Raw genomic sequence first — 25,639 nt, forward strand, 5'->3', positions numbered from 1 at the left:
GTTAGGGGTCAACGGATTTTAACCTATTTATTATTTTAGACCCGTCGACTGCTCGTGCTTCGGAGTCTACGCAGGGTTAGCTGTTTGCCAAGATCACGTGGATAAGCAAGCAGTGAGTTTGTAGTGCTATTTACCGCTTTATTAAGTACCGCATCGTATTTTAATATTATAAATGTTTGTGAACTGTTTTTACGGATTATGGATCTGGATTGAAACGAGCTACTCGATAGGCTTATATCGAGACTGTGTGCACCGGTAAGTACTCTGGGAAACGGCAGACTAAAGTCTTGCTCACGCTGGTATATTTATTTGACGAGGATTTGTTCCCGTCCACTCTGGGTTATCGGTATGCTAAGTCATACTTACGCTGGGATCATTTCAATACTGTTTTTCCATAATCATATTATATTAGTATAAAAATGTTTTGATTTAAGGGTTTTAAACTTAATAAATGTAAATAGTATTGCGAACTCATCTCAGTATATCTGACCCCGTTGTTTTCCCAAATTTTCCAGGTTTATGATTTGAAAGCTGGTCCACTCCGATTCTTTTGACTCCTCGGAGGTTTTTATGTTATTAAACTAGTTTCTATTTTTCGAACTCTTAGACCGCAGTAGAACTAGTTTATACATTACTTATTATTGTACTTTGGGATTGTCGATTTGAGCGACTATTTATATTTGCCATGTTCACTCTGAAATATTATTTATTTATATATAAGGCATGCTGTTGAACTTTTCAGATATTTAAGTTATTTATATTGTTTATTGTTTTTCCGCAAGGCTTGCTACGGGTTTTGGTACGACCATACCCATACCCTAGCGCCGGTCACGATCCACGAAATTGGGTCGTGACAAAGTTGGTATCAGAGCTTTAGTTTCGAACTAAGGCCAAATTTTTGCATGTTACGTGTTCATCGCTTTAAGGCATGATAAGTGTTATAGTTGTGTCATAGGATCTACTGCGGAATTAGGATTCAAGTTTTGTCTCTTGAAACGTCATCTTTTGTTTTCAAAACCTCTACCTTCACCCTTAGGGATGTTTGAGTCGGTCTTATGTGTTACTAATGTTTTATTTTGCGAAATTTTTGCTTTACTCTGGAATGTTTGTGTTATTACTTTGGATAAATTGTTAATTTTTGAGCCATTTAATTATACTCTGGGTGTTGCCAAGTGGGCATTATTTGAGAATTGTTTGTTTCATTCTTAGGAATGAATACTCGTAGGCGTGCTACAGCTCAGGCTGAGGCTGAAGCTGATGACGCTATGTCGATTGAGGTCGACCAACATGAACCAGAGGTTCAAGTTGGCAGGGGACGTGCAGGTGGAGTTCCGGCTGGTAGAGGCCGAGCTGGCCGAGGTCGGGGTGGCAGAGGTCAGGCTGCTGGAGGTAGAGGTAGGGGACGTGGTGGTGCGGGCGTTCAGGCACCAGGTGTACCACAAGCTCCTATGGATCCATTTGATTTTACGACGTTTCTGGCGGGGATCACTGCACTCCAGAATAATCAAGTGCAACTGCAGGCGGGACAGATCGCTATGCAGAACCAGTATGCTATGCTGGGACAGATCGTGCAGCAACAGGCACCACAGGCTGGTGGTGTTGCGGTTGGTGGTGTTGGAACCACTGACAGGGAGCTGGTATTGGCTTACATGAGGCTGAAGCCAACAGAGTTTGACGGTTCCGGAGACGCGCTGGATTTTCTCGAGGAGGTTGAGCAGAATGCTCGGCGACTACAGGCTACAGAGCGTCAGACCATCGTTCTGGTAGAGATGTCAATGAAGGGTTCAGCTGGGGACTGGTTTCGTAGCTCTGTTCATGCTGCAATGGCTACCATCTCCTGGGCTCAGTTTGTGGCAAGATTCAGAGCTTTCTTCTTGCCGTTTTCAGTGACAGAGGGTTTCAGAGACAGACTGCTGGTTCTGAAGAGAGATGACAGATCGGTACACGAGTACACTACTGAGTTCGTGAGACTTAGTCGCTTTGCCCCAGATCTGCAGACTGAACAACAGAGAGTGAACGATAGATACGTGAAGGGTCTGGGTGCTGATTTTATTAGTCTTCTGACTGAGACGACCAAGGAATTTTCTGCTGTAGTGGACAGTGCCCGTCGGATGGAGGCAAATTTGCTGCACTTTGGAAAAATGACTGAGACGAAGAAGGCGAGTGTTGGGCAGCAGGGTGGTAGCAGCAACTATCACCACAAGCCTTCCCAGTATAAGAGTCAAAAAGGAGGTGTTCGAAAAGGGTATCAGCCGTATTCTCACAGTTCGGGTTACAGTGGGAATAGCCGTGGATCTGGTCGCGGTTACAGTGGTACTTCTAGCGTTCCGTTTTGTCAGAACTGCAGGCGCAGACATTCGGGACAGTGCACAGTTGCACCAGGTAGCTGCTATGCTTGTGGCCAGCAGGGTCACTTTGCTAGGGAGTGTCCGTCGTCTGGGCAGCAGATGTCATCGGCTAGTGTTGCTCAGCCGTTCTTTCAGCAGCAGAGGCCCGTTTTCACTCCTTCGGCAGGGTATTCTCAACCTGCCGCTTCGTTTGGTGGCCAGCGGGGCCGTGGTTCAGGAGGGCGTGGTTTTGGTGGCCGTGGGAACGGTGGTAGAGGCTCGGGTAGTTACAGTTCTTCTCAGGCACCGCAGCAGGGGCAGGGTCAGGCCAGAGTATTTGCTCTGACTCCTCAGGATGCTCGTGCATCAAACGCCGTGGTGCAAGGTACTATTCCCATTTCATTTGTAGATGCCTTGGTTTTATTTGATGCGGGTGCTACACACTCTTTTGTTTCATCGAGTTTTGCTGCTAAATTGGGTGTGACACCATCTAGGTTGTTAGAGCCTTTATCTGTATCTACGCCTTTGTCTGACTGTGTTGTGGTGGATGTGGTCTATCCTTCTTGTTCTGTGGTTATACATGGTAGAGAGCTTAGTGCTGACTTGATTATGCTTGATGTATTGACTTTTGATGTCATCTTGGGGATGGATTGGCTTTCACGCCATTTTGCATCTATCGACTGTCGAGGGAAGTCGGTATTGTTTGGATTCCGGGTGATATGCCTTTTTCCTTCCAAGGGGAAAAGACAGAAGCGCCTAAGAATCTAATTTCGGCGATCAAGGCCAAGCGTATGATGGGCAAGGGTTGCCAGGCCTTTTTAGCAGTTGTTCGTGACTTAGAGGGTGACAGTGGTGATGTGCATAGTGTTCCGATAGTGAATGAATTCACTGATGTATTTCCAGAGGAGTTGCCTGGATTACCACCCGATCGTGACATCGAGTTCTGTATTGATGTTGCTCCTGGCACAGCTCCTATTTCGATACCGCCGTATCGGATGGCTCCTGCGGAGCTTAAAGAGTTGAAGGAACAGTTACAGGAATTGCTTGATAGTGGTTTTATCAGACCGAGTACTTCTCCGTGGGGTGCTCCGGTGTTGTTTGTCAAGAAGAAGGATGGGTCATTTCGGCTGTGTATTGACTACAGACAGCTGAACAAGGTTACTATCAAGAACCGGTATCCTCTCCCTCGTATTGATGATTTGTTCGACCAGTTGGAGGGTGCAAAGTGCTTTTCGAAGGTCGATTTGAGATCCGGGTATCATCAACTTCGGATTCGAGATGTCGATGTGCCTAAGACTGCTTTCAGAACGCGGTATGGGCATTTCGAGTTTCTGGTCATGTCCTTTGGGTTGACTAACGCACCAGCAGCGTTTATGGATATGATGAACCGGGTATTCAAGCCGTTTCTGGATCAGTTCGTCATTGTGTTTATTGATGACATACTGATTTACTCTCGGAGTGAGGAGGAGCATGCTTTCCACTTGAGAACGATACTGCAGACTTTGCGTGAGCATCAGCTGTATGCTAAGTTCTCGAAGTGCGAATTCTGGCTGGATCAAGTTACTTTCTTAGGACACGTGGTGTCAAAGGATGGGATCAAGGTTGATCCGACGAAGATTGAGGCGGTTATGGATTGGCAGAGGCCGAGGTCAGTTACCGAGATCAGAAGTTTTCTGGGGTTAGCTGGCTATTATCGTCGGTTCGTGCAGGATTTCTCCAGAATATCTGCACCGATGACTAAATTGACACAGAAAGGTGTTAAGTTTGAGTGGACTGACAAGTGCGAGGCGAGCTTTGAGAAGCTCAAAGAGATTTTGACTACAGCTCCTGTGTTAGCTTTGCCATCTGGCATTGAGGGGTTCACTGTGTATTGTGATGCTTCCCGTATCGGTTTGGGTTGCGTTCTGATGCAACATGGTAAGGTGATTGCCTATGCTTCTCGCCAGCTGAAGAAGCATGAGGTAAATTATCCTACTCATGATCTGGAGTTAGCAGCTGTGGTTTTTGCTCTCAAGATTTGGAGGCACTATCTGTACGGTGCGACTTGCGAGATCTTTACTGATCATAAGAGTCTGAAGTACATCTTTGATCAGCGTGAGTTAAATCTGAGGCAGCGAAGATGGTTGGAGTTACTGAAAGACTACGATTGTTCTATTCAGTACCATCCGGGCAAGGCTAATGTGGTAGCCGATGCGTTGAGTCGCAAGTCTTCGGGCAGTTTGGCCCATATTTCTGAGGTTGGGCGGAGACCCATGATTCGCGAGTGGCATAGTTTGTTAGCTTCGGGTTACAGGTTTCAGATTTCGCAGAAAGGTTGTTTATTGGCACAGTTGCAAGTGCAACCGGTTTTGATTGATAGGATCAAAGCTTCACAAGCTGAGGATCCACAATTGAAACGGATTATGGATGAGATCCATCTGGATGGGAATTCTGAGTTTGTTCTGGCGGACGAAGTTCTCAAATACGGTTCTCGACTGTGTGTTCCGGATTCGGATGGTTTGAGAGACCAGATTCTGGAAGAAGCGCACAAGTCAGCTTATAGTGTTCATCCGGGTTCTACCAAGATGTACCATGATCTCAAGGGTACGTACTGGTGGAGCGGAATGAAAAAGGATGTTGCAGAGTTCGTGTCTAAGTGTTTGACTTGCCAGCAGGTAAAGTTAGAGCATCAGAGACCGTTTGGATATCTGCAACCGCTACCTATTCCAGAGTGGAAATGGGAGCGAATCGCTATGGATTTTGTGGTTGGTTTGCCACGCACCCGACAGGGGTATGATTCGATTTGGGTGATAGTTGACCGTTTGACCAAGTCAGCTCACTTCTTACCGATCAAGGTTACTTACCAGGCTTCGAAGTTGGCACAGTTGTACATCGATCGGATTGTGAGTCTCCATGGTGTACCAGTGTCGATAGTTTCGGACAGAGGTTCAGTTTTCACCTCTCGGTTTTGGAAAGCGATGCAGGAATCTTTGGGTACGAGATTGGATTTCAGTACTGCTTTTCATCCTCAGACTGACGGTCAGTCTGAGAGGACTATTCAGACCTTGGAGGACATGCTCAGGATGTGTGTTCTGGATTTTCAGGGTAGCTGGGATACTCATTTGCCTTTGATTGAGTTTTCCTACAACAACAGTTACCACGCTAGTATCGAGATGGCACCTTATGAGGCCTTGTACGGGCGCAAGTGTCGATCTCCTATCTGTTGGGAGGAGGTTGGCGAGCGCAAGCTCTCGGGAGCAGAGATTATTCAGATTACCTCAGAGAAGGTACCATTGATCAAGCGGAGATTGGAGACAGCGTTTAGTCGGCATAAGAGTTATGCTGATCCGAAGAGAAAAGACATGGAGTTTCGGGTTGGAGATTTCGTGTTTCTTCGGGTTTCGCCTATGAAGGGCGTTGTGCGTTTTGGTGTTAAGGGGAAGTTAGCACCGAGATATGTTGGTCCGTATGAGATCATTGAGCGTATTGGAGCAGTGGCATACAAGTTAGCGTTGCCACCAGATATGTCGTTGGTTCACCCAGTGTTTCACATTTCCATGTTGAGGAAGTGTATTTCTGATCCTTCTCATGTGATAGTACCGCAGAGTGTTGAGATTGACCATGAGTTATCTTACGAGGAGCAGCCTGTTGAGATTGTTGATACGCAGGTTCGTAAGTTACGGAACAAGGAGATTCCGATGGTCAAGGTTTTATGGCGGAACCATTCTGTTGAGGAGTGCACGTGGGAGACCGAGTTGGATATGCGGAATCGCTATCCTTTTCTATTTCCTTGAGGTACAAACTTTTGATTGCTACCTGATTATTATGAATCTTTTTTTGATATTTGAGTTAATTTTGTGCTATGTGTTTATGGTGTTTAATTCGAGGACGAATTTTAAATTAGTTGGGGAGAATGTAATACCCCGTAATTTTTTTTTATATTTTTGAAGGTTTTTCGGTAATTTTTCGGGCCTTTTTGATTTTTGTGGTTCGATTAAAGGTTCGGTTCAAGTTTGGGTTTGATTTTTCGGTCCCCTTGTGTCTTGGTTCAACCAAATGGTTGAACCAAGGAGAAAAACCCAGGTCTCATGAGAGACCTGAGTTTTTCTCGAACGGTCTCGTTCGAGACTGTGGCTGTCTCGAACGAGACAGTGCAATTTTTGCACTGGTCTCGAACGAGACCAGCCTGTCTCGTTCGAGAACCAGGCTTAGCTGCTAAGGGCAGTTTTGCCCTTTCACCAACCCGTCTTTGCCTCACTTTCTAACCTAACAAACTCCCTTGAATCAGCAACTTTTCGATCCCAATCTTTTCACCACACTGCAATCAATCTCCAGCCGCTTTCCATACTCAAAATCGCTGAGTATTATCGAGCTAATCATCAACCAAAGTTTGGTGAAAATCTTGGTAAGTTTTAATCCAACTTCAGTTTTGATCAATAAACGACGCCTCCGTTCAAAACTGATATCTCACTCGTTTCAGACCCAAATCCAGTTCCGAAAGGTTCCAGTCAAAGAAGACTCACGTATCTACAAATCCCAATTTTCGTTTCGTAATACGGTACGCTATATTTCTCGTATCAATCGCCGCCGTTTTACCGTTTTAAGAAATTCTGTTTTTGAGTTCTAAATCGATCTTCCTGAATTTTGATCCGTTTGGCAGCCGTTCGGAGGTCGAAATCAATTCCGTTTGTTTCCCGTGAAAGTAGACTCACACATCTACGTTTCTACACTTTTCGTTTGTCAAACGGTACGTAATCGAACCCGTAATGATCGATGCCGTTTCATCGTTTTTCACGTGCTATTTGGTTCTAATTGTTAGTTTGTTTTCTGCCGGTTTTTGTTATAATTGATAGGCTATGTTCTTGTGATTCTGAGTTTGAGTCTTACGGACATTGATTCATAGGTTTTAGTTTTACTTCTATAGCTTCTTGAATCGTTCCTTATCTTACGGATTTGTTGGTTGGTTGTTCGGTTTCGATTTCAGTTCTTAAGCTTCACTGCTATGTTTTAAATTGTCCAGGGAATGTTTTCTTGATTTGGAGATGCTATGTAATTCTTGAACTCTTGATTGTTGTCCTTGATTCATTGTGTTAATTTTGGTTGATTAATGAGTTTATAAGGAATTGATGTTTTGAGGTTTGGTTTCGTATGTGCAATTATATAACCTGGGCTTGTTTGAGTTTTGAATTGGAGAAGAAGGGGTAGGTGGCTATGCATGATTGGTTACTTAAAATTCTGAATTGGTTAAAAGTCTGTTTTAACCATTGAAATATTGTGAGTAAATTGAATAAGTGCTTAAGGTTAATTATTAACTAGTTATACCTTATTATTTTGAGTTTAAAATACTAAAATGATTTCGACTTAATTATTTAGCGGTTTAAATAATATTATTTTATAATTTGAAATTTCTCCGGGCACTAATATTTTAAGTTTAAATTAAATATTAATTTAGTTATAGTTATACATAAAATTAACTATAATAAATAAGTATTGGGGATTTTCTTTTATTTGAAAGTTTGTCAAATTAATTATATTATTTTTAAGGCATAAAAATAATATTTGAATATTTAAAAATTAAATTAATAATTATTATTAATTATTAATTAATTGTTAGATTGATACTTTTGGCTTAGAATGCCTTTGGAATTAAATTATATTTTAGCTTTGTTTGTTATTTAATTATTTGAGATATTTGTCGGTAATAATTAATTTCTTGGGTTTCAAGCTATTGAGTTTTATTTTAATTTTATTAATTATAAACTGTGGTTTATAAACTCTGGAATATCAGTTGGGTCGGTTTAGACTTGGGTCACCGACATGTGGGTTTAGCTTGGTAGTTTTGAAAAACTCGGCTAACCCACTATTTGAGGAATTGATTTTATTTATCAATTAAATATTATTTTAATAATATTTTCGGATTGAATTTAAGTACGGACTCAATAGTCTTGAATTAATTACGGCATTATATTTTATTTGGGAATTGTATTTCTCTGTGATTTATCTGGTTATTTAATTGTGCTAGTCCTACGTGGTGTCTAGTGATCTTAGAGTTAGGGGTCAACGGATTTTAACCTATTTATTATTTTAGACCCGTCGACTGCTCGTGCTTCGGAGTCTACGCAGGGTTAGCTGTTTGCCAAGATCACGTGGATAAGCAAGCAGTGAGTTTGTAGTGCTATTTACCGCTTTATTAAGTACCGCATCGTATTTTAATATTATAAATGTTTGTGAACTGTTTTTACGGATTATGGATCTGGATTGAAACGAGCTACTCGATAGGCTTATATCGAGACTGTGTGCACCGGTAAGTACTCTGGGAAACGGCAGACTAAAGTCTTGCTCACGCTGGTATATTTATTTGACGAGGATTTGTTCCCGTCCACTCTGGGTTATCGGTATGCTAAGTCATACTTACGCTGGGATCATTTCAATACTGTTTTTCCATAATCATATTATATTAGTATAAAAATGTTTTGATTTAAGGGTTTTAAACTTAATAAATGTAAATAGTATTGCGAACTCATCTCAGTATATCTGACCCCGTTGTTTTCCCAAATTTTCCAGGTTTATGATTTGAAAGCTGGTCCACTCCGATTCTTTTGACTCCTCGGAGGTTTTTATGTTATTAAACTAGTTTCTATTTTTCGAACTCTTAGACCGCAGTAGAACTAGTTTATACATTACTTATTATTGTACTTTGGGATTGTCGATTTGAGCGACTATTTATATTTGCCATGTTCACTCTGAAATATTATTTATTTATATATAAGGCATGCTGTTGAACTTTTCAGATATTTAAGTTATTTATATTGTTTATTGTTTTTCCGCAAGGCTTGCTACGGGTTTTGGTACGACCATACCCATACCCTAGCGCCGGTCACGATCCACGAAATTGGGTCGTGACACTTTCTTTATTCTTACAATTCCTATTAGTGGGATTAATGCTTATAATTACTTGATCACCAATTACATGATTAAAAATCGATTTGTTAGTAAACGTCATTAAAACAAGTTGGTTGGAAAAGCTAATAAGAACATAATATAAAACATGAGTCCATCCACTATGTTTGTGTTGCGTTGTCTATGTGGATAATTTATTTATAATGCTTTGTTTATAATTGTCAGATTATTTTCTATTATTCTTTAAACTGTAGCAATAAGGACGATTCGGGGTAATCGGGTTATAATCAATAGGTTAGCATCCCCTACAAAATAAGGGGTTAACAAGATTTGATCTATCCGTCGTTGCAAAGAATACTTAAAATGGGATTGATATGAGTTAAATTTGTAAGAAATCAAAAACCCATACGAAAGCAATATTCTATGTTTTTTTGTTATAATTGTCAACTTCTTTTATTTAGTATTTAGTATTTTCATTAGTTTAATTAAAAATACAAAAAAAATCATATTCGATTGTTCAAATAATAGTTAGCTAACTATTTTGGTATTAGATTCATTTCTCATGGGTTCGACACTCTACTTACTCTTTATTACTTAATCACGATATTGTAAACTTGTAATTTTGTGCATCAATACTTTAGAGCTTGAGCGTATAGTATTCATTAATTTCAACTACTTTTGCAAAGAGGCCAAAAATTTTTGGCTTGAGACTTAAAAGCCTTAAATCTTAGTCTTTTTTTAGAATCAAGGAAATTTCATTAAAGATCGAAACAGTTCCAATCGTAAGAATTCAGGAAATTTGAATATTAATCTTGATGACCTGATAAGGAACGAGCATTACACGCTAAAGAGTGTGGAGCTTAATTAGCATACCGTCCTACAAAGACAAAAAATAAATTAGAGAACTGTTCGCAAGAAAAATACAATCATCGATCAACACATTGCCTTCTAGAAGGCCCGTATTTCTGATATGTGAAATGACTTCGAGCGCATCCGACTCGGCTACTAGATTATTCCACCCTTTTAACCAACTAAGAGCCTCTTTGATGCCTATAATTTCTGCTTCTCTAGCCGTATAAGTGCCTAAGAAACCAACATGTCTAGCTTGCATCACAATCCCCTTCTCGTTTCGACAACATATCCAACAGCTGTTCTACCTTATTCACAAACGTCGCTGCATCAATGTTAAACTTCAACCAAACCTTATTCGGACGAACCCAGGAAATAGCCTCGTCATCTTCAGCAAGCTGCAAGTCTTTACCACCCTTATTAAATCCCCTAGCACATTTCCAGGGCAGCAAATGATGACCAGTCGAGTTTACCAGAGCTAAAACTGGCGAGGTCTTCTTTTTCCAAATGATGTTATTCCTGTTTTTCCATAATCTCCAATAGATCATTTCCATAAGATCCCGATCCTTTAATTTTTTTCTCTATCAACCATTTGCAGCACCATCAGAAGCCTTTTAAGTTCAAGTCAGATCCAACGTCAATATCAGCTTCCTTCCAACAACTTGAAGCAAGCACACAATCTCTAACAAGATGAATATCAGATTCTGTCCAGCTGCTACAAACCTGACAATCATAATTGATAAAGCCCTCCTTAGTAATTATTAGCGGTGGGCAAGAAACCGGAACAAAATCTCTAAAGGAAATTATGAACATGAAACGGCACATTGAGATTCCATAACATGTTCCAGCAATCTAACATACTCCCATGTAACGTAGCATCCAACTCCCCATGCAATCTTTTATATACACTTTTAATAAATAATTTTTAGCATCTAGAGTTCAAGTCCAACTATCTTTAATATTTCTAATACTAAGAGGAACTGAAAGAACCTTTCCATAATCAATACTATCAAAAATATCTTGAACCACATCCATATCCCACTCTTTCTCCTCCATTTTGAACAACTGCCACACACTACTGTTCTATAAACCTTCCACAATATTAGGTGAAATAAAACTTGTGTCTTCAAACAATAACTAAGGGTCACCCCAAATATTTGTATATACCATCACCAATTCTAACTCTCATTCCTTTTCTCATCACTTCTTGGATAACAAATATGCTTCACCAAACATAACTCAGATTAGTTCCTAGTTTAGCATTTAGAAAATTAGACTTAGGGATATTTGACTCTAAAAGTACGAGTCATAAGAGAGTCATTTTTATTGATTAGCCTCCAAGACTGTTTAGCTAACATAAAAATATTAAACTCGTGAATTTTCTTAAATCCATTTTCTCCGAATATTTTTGTTTTATATAATTTATCTCAACTAGTCCAACAAATCCTTTTTTTTCTCCTCTCAATTTCTATCTCATCAAAACGAGTTCCATCATTGTCACCACAAATATTAAGGGGAATAAGAAAGACATTCATAATATAATTGGACAATGCTTGTGCTACCATTTTTAACAAGATCTCATTCCCACCTCTAGAAATAATTTTCGAATTCCACTCGGTAATTTTATTTCATATTTTTTCACCAATAAAATTGAAAATTAGATTTTTATTTCTACCCACAAGAGAAGGTAAACCGAGATACTTGCTTTGATCACTAACTTCAACCACTTGCACATTGCAAATATTGACTCTAACATCAGACTTAACATTGCTGCTAAATAAGATGTTGGTTTTCTGAAAATTTATCTTCAGTCCCAAAATAGCCTTATAGTGTTGAAGAGTGGAAAAAAGATAGCATTCGTCTGCAAACAACAAGTGGCTGATCGACGGGGCTCCTCTACAAATGACTGCCCCATGGATCTTTGCCTAAGGCTCTTTCTCAAATAACAAGCAACTTAGCCCTTCAGCACGTAATTATGAATAAATAAGGAGAAAATGGGTCACCTTGCCGCAAACCACATAGAGGGATAATCAGGTTGTCTGCAGATTTTAATAAATAAATTTACAAGGACCTGATTTAGAAAAACACAAAAATACAGGAACTAAAATAAATATTATGCCAATAAAAAAGCTGCAGAGTCAGTCCATTGATTGGAGAAATTCTTGTGTGAACCTAGTTCGCCACGTAGGATTATGAACCCTCCATTAAATACATGACACGTGGCGTAATTAAATATCATAACCAATCAATAAATAGCATTTAATTCTTATTAAAAGATCACTAATTAATGTTATATTTATTGATTGGTTATGATATTTAATTACGCCACGTGTCATGTATTTAATAGAGAGTTCATAATCCTACGTGGCGAACTAGGTTCACACAAGTATTTCTCCATTGACAGAGAAACATGCACAAACAGACTAGTTACAACATAGTTACACAACACTTACCTAACCCAAACTTTTGTTGGCTTTTGGCCTTTGCCACCCGCCACCAAAGTCTCAGTTTATAAATAATAACGCCCCTCCCAACACCAACAACCATCTCCACCTAGCTTTCATCGCCCCTCGGCGGACATTCCTAAACCCACCACCACACCACCATCACCATAAAGAACCAAACTTCACACCACCCACCTAAAAAAAAACTCACAAAAATGGCAGCTTTAGCCGCCACTTCGCAGCGAGCCCTTTTCAACCCTACTTCAGTCTCCATTCCATCAAGGAATTCTCGGTCTTTAGTTGTCCGTAACTCTGTGACTGTTGCACCCTCTTCAGCTACCAAGATTGCTAAGGAGTTCAAAGTGAAGTCTGTGAAGGCTAGACAGATCATTGACAGTAGAGGGAATCCAACGGTTGAGGTTGATCTTGTTACTGATGAGCTTTACCGATCTGCTGTCCCCAGTGGCGCCTCTACTGGGATCTATGAAGCTTTGGAGCTTAGAGATGGTGATAAGAGTGTTTATGGTGGTAAAGGTGTGCTTCAGGCTGTTAGGAATATTAATGATGTTTTGGGTCCTAAGTTGATTGGTGTTGATGTCAGGTAATTATCAAAGTTTGTAACTTTTTTCTTTTTTGGGTTTATGATTGTTGGATGTAATGAAATGTTTGCTAAATTGTCTGTTGATTGGTTGCTTATAGTTGGTTTTGCTTGAATCCTCGTTGTGTCTAGGATCAATTTTATTTTGGTAAATGTATAAAGTTGAGCATCATTTTAAATGAAATGTTATTGAGTTTTTTTCTTTTACATAGATAGCGTTCCGACTATTAGAGTCTCGATTGTTAGATGTTAGTTGCAGAGGCGGGTTGGAACCCGCAACCTCATGTTGCACTTGGAGACGCCTTAGCTAAGCCTATAAATTATTGTATAGTACAATATTGAATTATGTGTTTTTTTTTTTGGTTCTTTTTTGCTATCTTTGTTTCATGTTTGTGTTGAAATCTATACTACTAAAATCATTGTTTACCAAAAGTGTTGCTTGCATATAACAAATTTGTAACTTTTGAGTGTAGGGTCCTCTGCCTTTGGAATTATGGAATAGTTTAATTATTGTGGGCGCAGACATGTTAATACTGCCCCAATTACCATGATATTTGGCACATTTTATGCCTTGGATATTTTTCATGCCGTAGCAGTTGAGTCCCGTTATTTGCAGATTTGTTGGTTACGAGGTTAATTATCAGAGTGTTGCTTTTTCTGTTTCTTTAGAAACCAAGATGATGTGGATGCTGTCATGCTGAGCATTGATGGAACTCCAAACAAGTCTAAATTTGGAGCAAATGCAATTCTTGGGGTCTCGTTGAGTGTATGTCGAGCTGGTGCTGGCGCCAAAGGAGTGCCTCTGTACAAGCACATTCAGGAATTGTCAGGAACAAAGGAGCTTGTTATGCCAGTTCCGGCTTTTAACGTGATTAATGGAGGCAGTCATGCTGGTAACAATTTGGCCATGCAAGAATTTATGATACTACCAGTGGGTGCAACCTCATTTGCGGAGGCTCTTCGTATGGGTAGTGAAGGTTAGCTAACTAATTCTTTGCTTCGATGGGTCTATTTTAGTGGAATCATTTAGTATTGTAATGTGGACTCAAAATTGGAAATAGCTAGTGCCCTTATGTTGTGTCCTTTTCTTTTTCAAATTGTTTGGCTAGATCAAAAAGAAAAGAACAAAATTGAAACTGAATCGCATCTTTTTAGTTGTTCGACTGATGCGAATCAAAATCACCATTGGAATGAAATGATGAATTATCATCTATTTCAGAAGTTATAGTTTGCCTGCAATTCTTTTGTAGTTATATATGCTTGGGTACTTCAAAAACTCTCCATTCTTGAGCAGCAGATGACCGGTATTTTTGTTGATGACATTATGTTTCAGTTTATCATACACTTAAGGAAATTATCAAGAAGAAGTATGGACAAGATGCTTGCAATGTTGGCGACGAAGGAGGCTTTGCTCCTAATGTTCAGGATAATAGGGAGGGACTAGTTTTGCTCATGGATGCAATTGAAAAAGCCGGCTACACAGGGAAGGTAGGTTGCTTATAGTTTCTTTACCATTTAAACAGCAACTAATGCTGATACTAAATGTGGACTCGAAAATGCTGTAGATTAAAATCGGAATGGATGTTGCTGCTTCAGAATTTCTCACGAAGGATGGCAAATACGATCTCAACTTTAAGAAACAGCCTAATGATGGGGCTCACGTTCTCTCAGCTCAAAGCCTTGGAGATCTCTATAAGGAATTTGTTAGGGATTTCCCTATCGTGTCCATTGAAGATCCTTTTGACCAGGACGATTGGAGCTCCTGGTCTTCACTACAGTCTTCAGTTGATATCCAAATCGTAGGGGATGACCTGTTGGTCACAAATCCAAAGAAAATTGCTGAAGCAATTAACAAAAAGGCTTGCAATGGTTTACTTCTCAAGGCAAGACTCAACTCTGGTCTTGTGATTTTTGTTTTTGTTTTTAATTCTGTTTCCGAACTGTGGATGAGAAAAATTTGTATAAATGATTACTCCAGCGTTAGCAAGTGTGTTTCTCGTCAATCTGGCTTTTAGCTCATGTTTTATTAATTGGAACGTTTCAGGTTAACCAGATAGGAACAGTCACCGAGTCCATTAGAGCAGCACTTGACTCAAAAGCTGCTGGTTGGGGTGTGATGGTCAGCCATCGAAGTGGTGAAACTGAGGACAACTTTATTGCTGACCTTTCTGTTGGCCTAGCGAGCGGACAGGTTTTACTGGCTCAACTTCCTAAACCTTTTCCATCTATTATGAATTTTGGTTTGAAAATATAAAACTAACTCTTCACATCTTTTCTTCACATCTTTGCATAGATCAAGACTGGAGCTCCTTGCAGAAGTGAACGGCTGGCCAAGTATAATCAGGTAAATTGTTAAAATCTATCTTTGTGTTTGAACTTCTATGGTCTAAATGTCATTCTAATAACTTCCTTTTCGGGTTTTAATTTGGCTGCAGCTTCTGCGTATTGAAGAGGAGCTAGGAAATGTGCGTTATGCAGGTCAATCCTTCAGATCCCCTTAGGAGAAAAAGGAACAAAATTTTACTCTGCGGGTTAGGGTAGTGAATAAATAATCATCATGAAACACAATTACACTGGAGTTTGAATATGTAGAGAAAGTTTTGGCGGAACCGGTCAACAAACCAGGTTTTGATTAAAAAGCGCAATTGTCTAATTGATTAGGCAATAGAAACCAGGTTTATTGATCATGGAAGATGCAAGTTTAACTTTGAATAAGGAAGTTTTACCTGAGTGTACCTGTTAAATTATTAGAGAATATGGTGGGAGTAAGTCTGTTTTTAGAAATGTACTAGTTTTTTTAGTTTTTTTAATGAGAATCTGTATCTTCATCGCCCTTTTAAAGCTTTTTGCAGATTTTGGAAGTTCTGGTTGAGTAAAAAACATGAAAAGGTTCAAATGCTAATTGCTATGTTTTTCTTTACTTCTAGGTATTAGATAACTAAATTCTTGATGATTTAGTTACTTGTAATTATAATATCAAAGAGAAACGGTAAATTTTTAAAATTCAGAAAAAATTTAATAATTTTAACTTAATCTTAGGAGCTATCCTAAAAGAATAACAGATTGTTGTAATAGCACAAAAGGTGCAAAGCAGTCACTAGATGGGATCAATCCATGAAGCAAAATACAGTTCATATACATGTTTTGAGTTGTTGAAGGCAAACAACTAACTAAAAGCTTTGTAGGAAAATTTGTACAACTTCATGATCACAACTCAGAAAAGTATTTGTTGATGTAGTCGAAACTGAATATGTAAATTGTAGCCAAAAGAAGTAAAGCTTGCGCAGGCATACTTCTGTGATGTTTGAAATTACTTTTATGATGCTTGAACCAAATGAGATTAGAAGCTTGGATCCTACTGATAAATAGTAAAAACTAAATATTGATAGCCGGACCGGCATATACTCCTGGACGCATGTAAAGAGACTCCGGTGTATCTATCTCCGCTAGCCAAGCATACTCCTCTTCTTTTCCATCACCGATCTCGGTTCCAGTTTCTGTAGCTGCAGGGTAGCATGTTCAACAAGCTACTTAATATCTAAAATTTGGTTACAAGTTGCAATTAAACATTTTCTATCTGCATATCGTCGTTGAAGGGTATTGAAGAAAAAACAAACTACTCTAACAAAAAATACAGGATTAGGATTACTTACAGAAAGAAGAAAAAGGGTAATCGTGGTAGTAAGTACATTTCCTGCCTGCATATTCCCTATAAGGAGGTGTAAGAATGTCGAGCACAGCACAAGGCGTAACTGCAGTGAAACAATGGACATTCCCCCCTTGTTTTGGGTATAAGACTGATGTCGCACACGGAGCCGTCAGAACTTTATCAACAGTTAACTTGGCTAACTTTACTGCCAAAGATGCATAACTTGTCATAATAGTTTGATAACTCAAAACAGTGAGATAAGCATTGCACTGCTGTCCGCACATATTTTTATCTTTTGCTATTTACATAATGTTCTGTTCGTTTAACTGAGTAACAACACAGCACCAAACAATCAACATAAGCACCAACATTCGAAACCTAGGTTGCACGAACATATTGACATGAAAAATACTTAAACAAGAAATGGCAAAACGACATTTACAAGAATATGTCATAAAAAAATGTTTTAGAATTTCAGAATCATTTCTCGAAACATAAACAGAACACCAAAACCCAGGGTTCGACAAGTTTCTATGTAACATAGTTGGAAACAATTAGCCATTTTTAACAGCTATAGGACAAACTATTCCAAGAAGAAGCCTAATACAAGTAGTACATATAATTGCAAACCTAGTACAGAATTTTTCTATGAAAATTAGAAATACAATGGTTCCTATTGACAATCATAAAAGAAAACTATAGCAGTTTCATATAAATTGCACAGCATATTGGTAGAGGAACTTTTCTTCTATATATTTGGTTCAATATTTAATTTAAGAGCTATTAAAGAAAATGACCAAGGTCAGGGTTCCATGCTAATAACTATAAAGAAAAGGAAGTTGAATCGATGCTAACAATTAAACTCAGCATAGGAGCATGCTGACTTAAAAAAAGCTAGAGCCTTGTGTGAATAAAATTAGGAGATCTACAAAGTAAAAGTAGAAAAAGAAAAAGAAAAAAGGTTTTAAACCATATAAGGTTTATAAATAGAAGATGATGAGTCAAACCTGGTGGATAACCGGATCCTTTGTTGTTATGGATACTGGCAGGCTCAACCCAATCATAAGCTTTCACGTGCAAGGATCCGTAAAGAAGTTTGCTGAAAACAGTCATTCCAGGATGGTCATGGAGTGGAATAACTGAAGAAGTAGGAAAACAGAATATACACATCTGCGCAAACAATTAATGTCCACATTTAGCAGTTTTGAACAGCAAGAGTATATTTACCATGTAATTTTCAGATAATATACTTCAAGTAAATGGCAATGCAAGGAAATTGAATAAAATCAAGTGTTAGAGATTGCTTCTCAATATGCATGGTAGAGTTGACACCTATATAAAAGCAACTTCTAGACTGAAGGTGCCATATTGCTTTGCTTCTCAACATGCATGAAAAAGCAGCTACAGAAGGTGCATTGATACTAAAAGATTTTGATGGTTATCAAAATCCGGCAAAAGATTTAATTTAAATAACATGTATACATAAAAGCAAATGAATTAGAAAAAATCCTGAATCCCATGATTACTGAAGCAAGCACAGTAAGCATGATAAATTAGCATCAGCTTCAAGAGTTTGTCTTTTAGATGCTGGCTGATGAAATATATCTATGGAAAGGATCATTGAGGACAAATTATTAAAGAAAAAATAAACTTTGTGATAAGAACTCAAATCTCACCGTAAAACTGTCACATTCATAAATGTCTATGTATGTAATTGGTTGAGACCATCTAGCCACCCTACTCAACCTATTCATTCCGAAAAACCCATGCCCTCGATCATCGTCTGGACTTTCCTCTTTGAGCCCTATGTCTGCAGGTTGAATTGTGTCTGCAAAACAGCAGTAAAAATAATGTATCAAAGCAACAAAGAGAACACGTGGCAAATCTGTAACAGTACACATAAATAGACAAGACATTGGAAATAGAAACACTCCATCATAATTATCCCACTTAATATTATCAGTGGCTAGGTAGAAATTAAGGAGAACAAGAAAGCAGTGATATACTGATAGCATAATTGTGAATCCTCCATGTACTGCAACATAGATGGTTAAATCACTCGCACCAAAAAGATGGACAAGTTTCTCCAAATACAACTCATAGTGTTAGATATTACACTTCAATTAGCAGTTTGATTTTGGTCTAATATACATAGAAAGGCTAAAGCAGACTGCACAAGATGGCCCTTATTGTCGGACACTAAATGAGAATAGCTTTTTCCAAAGATAGTGTTGCTTAAACATTCGGTTTCGTATAGCCTTTCCGACATTCTTTCTTTCTGAACTGCCCTGAATACCTTTTATTATGACCAGTGCACAACTCAATAACATCACAATGCTAGGATAACAGAAAACAATTTGATACCATTCAACTGAATCGCCTATCCGTAGTGAGCTATGGGACTCCAAAGCATCATATAGCTCGCCTATTCCCAACAAGCACAACATTAATTTAAATCCCACTAACCACAATCTCTGCCTATATGCTAGGAGCGCTGTCACATCTTCTACTCTTAAGGAAACGTGCAAACAGACAAGATGATTACTGATGCCTATAAGTACATTACTCGCACAGTTATCTAAGGTTGATCTTTTCTCACTCATTTTACCTAAATATTACTCTAGTGGCTGACTTAGGCGTCATAGTGGTTTTCGGGCAAAATCTTGCCCGAATCTTTCTGACTTCAATTATCCTGCAGGTTATCTCGCGGTAACTCCAACAACAGCAGTTATTCATTAATCATTTCCAGCACCTAACTAAGCCGATCCGTATCACAATTAAAATAATGTACCCACTGCATCGATGAGATACAATACGAATACACACTTGCTAGAATAGCTATGTGATCCACACTATGTTGTACGGAAACTTAGCAAGTCGTATCTTTTGAAATTCGGAAACTTTACATTATAACCTTTTTTTAGAAAAAAGTTATAATTTCGCTGTTTTTTCATTAAAGCCTTCCCGTTTCCCGACCAATATAGGTTCCACATTCTAAAATCTAAACCAACATTCAATTGTCTACAGATAATTCAACAACAAGATTGCAATCATTTCATTTCACTAAGCTTAGCTAAATGTTTCTCAAACTTTTTTAACCTAAGAAGCAAATTGACGTCCATCTTGAAAACTAAAAAACCTAACTAAACATCCACAAATTTAAAGCACCCACGTCACAATTTCTCAAAATTCACCATTAAAGAATCAAACTTTACAAACATAGCAACAAAAAAATACGAAATAAAAGAATACCCAGAAGAGAGCAGAGCTTGTTGAGAGCAGGTGAAGATTGAGAAGGGATTCCAGAAGGTGTAAAAGCGTTATTACAAAGCTCATACAAATCTTGAACTTTAGAAGACGGGGCCATGTTGGAGAAGCACACTGCAAATAAGGGGTTAGTTCTGGCTAACGATGAGACTATGCTTGCAGCCTTATCAGTAACTGCGTGGTGTAATTTGGACAGCATTTTAAAGGGACAGACACAGAAAAATGAATAATTGAGGATTTTTGCTTGGAAGTGTTGGGTTACGTTAGTTTAGTTTGATTGTCGAGTTCTTTGGTTCAGTGCCACATAAGCAGTTGTAGGTAGGGTGCGAGGAATCGAACCCAAATAGAATCAAAACTGTAACAATGGTTGGGTCTTAGAAAAATTACAAAACAATTTTTTTTTTAAAAGTACAAAACAATTTAGTTTGGCGTGTTATTATAAATATTCAGCTTTTTATTTGATTTCAAACTTTTAATTTATAAAATATTATCTTTCGAATACTCTAATTTAACAATATTAAAATAAGTATGTCATTTAAAAAAAAATTATAAAAGTTCTATAAATTTTAATAATTAATTTTATAACAAGTACTTCAAAAATTTACTAAATAAACGAGAATGAAAATAGACTGAATTCGATTGTAAGAGCATCCTCAATGGTATTCTTTAAAATAAAGAGCATTTTTTGTAAAATAAAAAACATCTTAAAGATAAAGAGTGATATTTAAAATTTTACTCCAATGGACTCTTTAATATCAGTTTTTTATTGTATATAATTTTAATAATTAATAATAAAATAAAAGTATTAAATAATAATAATATTAAATTAATTGCCTCTCTAATATTAAATTTTATTTTATTTTATTTTCATAAAAAATATTAATAAAATATTAAATATTAATAAAATAATTTTTTTATTTAATTTTTTGTTCATTTATTTATTCAGTTTTTTAACTAAAAGTAAAAATATAATATTTAAAAATAAAAATAACCATTTTATTTTTTAAATTTAAAAGTTTACTATTTGAAAAATGAAGTAAAGAGTGAAAATGGCTCTCTACATGTGGAGAGCCATTTTCACTCTCTACTCTAAATATAAAAAATAGAGAGTCAATTTGACTCCTAATTTATAGTCAAACTCTTTAATTTAAAGAGTTTGACAATTTTAGAGAGTCCATTGGGGATGCTCTAAGAATGTTTATAAGATTGAAAAGAAGGCTTAATACATCATTTGACCCCTAAATTATACACTTTTATTCTCTGAGACTCTTAAACTAATTTAATATTCTATTGGACCTGTTAACTTTATTTTTTGTTCTATTTAACCCGTCAACTGCAACTTTTTTGCCGATCTGACCTTTTTCCTCCAACGTGGCAAAAGCGCGCGTTTTCAAACGCTTTGAAGCGCGTGAAGGATAATTAAAAAGCATAAATTGTTCTATTGAACACACGAACTACACTATTTTGTTCTATTTGACCCCTGAATTTATTTTATTTTCCTATTACACCTTCAAACTTTTAATTTTTACCCATTTAACCTTCTCCAAAATACAATTATTTAATTTTTATCCATTTAATCTTCTAGAAAAATAAAATAATATTGAAATTTAGTCAAATAATTACATAATATAACTTCTTATATATGTAAATATTTGTTTACATTTCAATAATGATAAATGAAGTTTGTCTGTTTTTGACGATATTATAAAATATAATAAATTTACTATACTGTGATAATATTAAAAAAAGACTATTTTTTTTAAAATATTATAATTTTTAGTGTGTTTCACGAATTTCCAATTTTAATACGCCAGCTTTTAATTTTTTGCAATTTCAAACTTTCAAATCAATTCTGAATTTTTAAAATTTGTGTTAAAATTGGAAAACACGCTAAATTTCATGATTTTTAAAGCCTTAGATGATTTTTTCAAATAATATGTAAAGTACATCACTTTTTATTTTAAATTAAAAAAATATTTAGGCTTAATATATTTTTTGACCTATAAACCTTACCCTTTTATTCCCTATAACCTCTAAACTATTTTAGTGTTCCATTGAACCTCTTAACTATTTTTTTTATTCTATTTAACCCCATGTCAGAAAAACCATGTCAACAATTTTATCCACGTCATCGCGCGTGGTTTGCACATTCCGTGTGAGGGGTTAAATAGAACAAAAAAAAGAGTTAAGAGATCCAAAAGAACACGAAATTAGTTTAGAAGTCGCAGAGAATAAAATGGTATAGTTTAGGGGTCAAATTATATATTAAGCCTTGAAAAGAATGTAGTTTGTAAATTTTTGCCATTTATCCATTTACTCTTTATACACATTTAAAAAAGGCAAAAGATACAAAAAAAACTGCTGAAATTTTCCCAAAAATACAAACACTTCTTTTTGTTTTTTGGGTACAATTCAGCCCCTCATTTTTTTTATTGAACAAAATAGTCCTTCTTTCTATATTGCCGTTAATTGATGACGTGGCTTTAGAAAAAATGTTCAAAATTATATTTAATATTTAAAATATTTACCAATTTTATATTCATAAAAAAATTAACATATTTCCACCCCCTCTATTTAATTAACTCTACCTTATTGAAATTCTTATTAAAATTAATAAAAACCTAATGAAATCAAACTAAACTCAATCGAATCGAATACAATGAAATCTAATTAAATCAAACAAAAACCAATTAATAAAATCATAATTAAACTAATCAAAATATGATTAATCCAAGTAAAAATTAATTAAACCAAATTTAATTCAATTAGAACCTATTCTAAAAACCGTATGCCTTTTTAAAAATTCCCGTCAATTTCAAAACCACAACCGGCCTCGAAATTATCGCCGCTCCCAAAACCACCATCGATCCGAAAACAACCGCGACACAGGTGTGTTCTTAGCAATTGTTCTCGCCTGAGAACAGCAGCTGTCTGTTCTCCGGTAGAGAACAGCAGCGGTCTGTTCTCTACCTGAGGACAGACCTTCATCTGTTCTCATATTTGAGAACAGACGATGGTCTGTTCTCTACCTGAGAACAGACGATACCTTTTAACCATAAATTAGAGCTACTCATAAACTTAAAAAGAATGTTAATGTGTTTTTTTAAAATCTAGAATGTTAATGTGTTTTTTTAAAGGCATAAGGTACAAAAACACTCTTGAGGTTTTTCCAAAAGTACAAGACAGCTCTTTTTATTTTTGGGGTACAATTCAGCCTCCCAGGTTTTTTTATTGAACAAAAACACCCTTTTCTGAACAAAAAAACCCTTCCGTTAAAAAATGACAGTTAACGGTATCACGTGTATTTAAAGTTACAACTTTACGTTAAAGAAAAAGTAATGTTTAAATTATAATAACTTCTCATCTAATTGAATATTAATTTATATTTTTCAGTTTGTTAAATGAAAAAGAAAATAAACGAAAAAAACTTAAAACCACTATTAGTTTAAAGGAGAAGTTATGTTAATTTAAATGTTAAAACTTAATAAGAGAATAATCACAATCCAATTCAAAAAGGAAAAAGAAAACCTTGTACCATTGAAAGAGGTTTACTAAAAGCAAAATGTTAGAGAGAAAAACTATACACTCAAAAAGACATCAAATAAGTCATGGATCAAGTTATATTTATTTAATATTATTGTGTTATTAAATCTTAAAGCCCTAATATAATTGTATTGATTTAATTTTATAATTGTGATTAAATGGGCACATTATATATATATTTCTTATAATAGTTAGAAACATATTATCGTTAAAGTATATTTATATATAAATTGTTAGTTTATATATAAATACTTTAACGATAATATTTTGTAACTACTGTAAGAAACACATATATTATTTGTCCATCAATTACAATTACAAAATTAAATCAACACAATTATATTAGAGTTTTAAGATTTCATAACACAATAACATTAAAAGAAATCATACCTTGATCCATGGTTTACTTGATGATTTTTTGAGTGTGTAATTTTTCTCTCTAATCTTTTACTTTTATTAAATCTCTTTCAATGGTATAAGGTTTTTTTTTCTTTTTAATGGATGGTTATTCTATTTTCTTCTCTCTCTTTATATAAAAAAAATAAGGCTTAACTTTTTAATTCTTCAAGAGAAGTTATTTAGAACATTAATATATAATTTAAATTCTTAATGTTTCATTTCTTTTACTTTTCATTTAAGAAAGTAAAACCTATAAATGTTAAATTGCAAAAAGTAATTCAAGACAAACTTTAATTTTATATTGAATATGAAATTATTTAAATGAAACTTTACTTATATTTTAACGTAAGTTGTAATATAAATTATATTTAATTACAACTTATTTCTTTGATTAAATAACCACCTCACTAACCAATAATAACCATACATTATATTATTATATTGATAGTGTAAGAAACTTTATCATATAATTTAATAAAGGTAGAGACGAGGGTATTATCCCAATAGTTTAATTTATTAAAAACTAATAACCATTATATTAGTTTATATAATATTAGAGTTTAATTTGGAGCTCAAAATTATATTATGGTATAGATAGATATAGATTGTGGTTTCTCTGGAAATAGAGTAGCCACCTCGTAGGACTAGGAATGCGGTTTCTACCGATTAAAAGTTTCATTCGCTTATGAATGTATATGTCGTGCATCTAACTTAAAGATTCATATTTGTAGACACAATTGATTTTTATACTTCCATATTTTTTTTATTTTATTGATTTAATTGTATAATTCGAATTCGGCGTCTCTCCGGTTCCGGCCCGTTATAGACCCGACTCGGGATTTGACCGCTCATGGTTGGATTTGACTGGTCCGATTTATGGTTCAATCTAACCATGACCATCTTTACTTTATTTGTTGGACCGACCACCCAACTTTTTGGGTTAAAGTAACGACCATTCTCCTAAATTTTATTTTTTTCACAAAACTTATCCTTCATGTTTTGATTTTTAAGAAAATTTAGTTATTAAATTTCAACTTTTATACAACTAATCCCCTCAAATTTTATTTTGTACAAATTAGCCATTTTATAATGAAATTTCTAGTTTCATCCCTGCAACCGACCACCGCCAACTACCATCTCTATCCACCGCCGACCACGTCCAACCACCACTTAAACTCTAAACTTTAACCATTAAATATTAAATCTTAAATTATTATAGAGTATAGAATGTAACTGTTAAAAAAAATCTTTGCACAAAAAATTATGAATCGGTAATGTAAATTTTAAATAGTGAATCATAGAGCATAACTTTTTGGAAAAATTCATACGGAGATCTCTGTACTATATCATTTTTGTTCTAAAAATTCTTATAATAATTTTTCAATTTTTAATTTCTCTACTTATCTAATTTTTTAGTTTTAGATATCTTTTTTAGTTTTTTTCGGTCTCTCTACTTACAATAATTTGGTAAGTAGAAGGACTAGAAAAACCAAAAAAAAAATAGTACTAATATTTTCAAAATAAAAATGTTATAGTACATGGACTTTCACATGGGTTTAACCTAATTGTTTAATAAATTTGATCTTTTGGCATCATTATACAAATGGTTCAATTGTTGACTTTATTAAACCTAGAAATTAACCCGCTCAACCCTAACTCTATTCATGCAAGTTGAGAGGGTCCT

At 36.0% G+C, this 25,639-nt stretch overlaps 2 protein-coding genes across 2 annotated transcripts; one reads left to right on the plus strand and one right to left on the minus strand.

Moving 5' to 3' along the window:
• The first annotated feature begins 12,496 nt into the window (after positions 1 to 12,496).
• On the plus strand, positions 12,497 to 15,999 carry LOC126686443 (enolase 1, chloroplastic). The gene is made up of 7 exons (XM_050380493.2): positions 12,497 to 13,100; positions 13,767 to 14,074; positions 14,431 to 14,585; positions 14,663 to 14,980; positions 15,142 to 15,288; positions 15,391 to 15,441; positions 15,533 to 15,999. The coding sequence occupies exons 1-7, from the start codon at positions 12,715 to 12,717 to the stop codon at positions 15,596 to 15,598; spliced, it is 1,431 nt and encodes a 476-aa protein (XP_050236450.1). The 5' UTR covers positions 12,497 to 12,714; the 3' UTR covers positions 15,599 to 15,999.
• A 161-nt stretch (positions 16,000 to 16,160) lies between these two features.
• On the minus strand, positions 16,161 to 20,305 carry LOC126686446 (plant cysteine oxidase 3). The gene is made up of 5 exons (XM_050380496.2): positions 19,999 to 20,305; positions 18,423 to 18,574; positions 17,754 to 17,916; positions 16,751 to 16,951; positions 16,161 to 16,600 (listed from the first exon to the last, which is right to left on the minus strand). Exons 1-5 carry the CDS (start codon positions 20,210 to 20,212, stop codon positions 16,473 to 16,475), a joined length of 858 nt encoding a protein of 285 aa, XP_050236453.1. The 5' UTR covers positions 20,213 to 20,305; the 3' UTR covers positions 16,161 to 16,472.
• Between the last annotated feature and the right edge of the window lie 5,334 nt (positions 20,306 to 25,639).

This window comes from Mercurialis annua, linkage group LG6, assembly GCF_937616625.2.
Source record: "Mercurialis annua linkage group LG6, ddMerAnnu1.2, whole genome shotgun sequence".
NCBI lineage: Eukaryota > Viridiplantae > Streptophyta > Magnoliopsida > Malpighiales > Euphorbiaceae > Mercurialis > Mercurialis annua.

What these genes read in the sequence shown, in the direction of transcription:
- LOC126686446 (XM_050380496.2), bottom strand. Translation starts at nt 20,212, where the DNA reads ATGCTGTCCAAATTACACCACGCAGTTACTGATAAGGCTGCAAGCATA. An exon ending in CAAGCTCTGCTCTCTTCTGG is followed by an intron (nt 18,575 to 19,998) that starts GTATTCTTTTAT and finishes GCTGTTTTGCAG; the next exon opens with ACACAATTCAACCTGCAGAC. An exon ending in ATGAATGTGACAGTTTTACG is followed by an intron (nt 17,917 to 18,422) that starts GTGAGATTTGAG and finishes TTGTTTGCGCAG; the next exon opens with ATGTGTATATTCTGTTTTCC.
- LOC126686443 (XM_050380493.2), top strand. Translation starts at nt 12,715, where the DNA reads ATGGCAGCTTTAGCCGCCACTTCGCAGCGAGCCCTTTTCAACCCTACT. An exon ending in GCAATGGTTTACTTCTCAAG is followed by an intron (nt 14,981 to 15,141) that starts GCAAGACTCAAC and finishes GGAACGTTTCAG; the next exon opens with GTTAACCAGATAGGAACAGT. An exon ending in GGCTGGCCAAGTATAATCAG is followed by an intron (nt 15,442 to 15,532) that starts GTAAATTGTTAA and finishes ATTTGGCTGCAG; the next exon opens with CTTCTGCGTATTGAAGAGGA.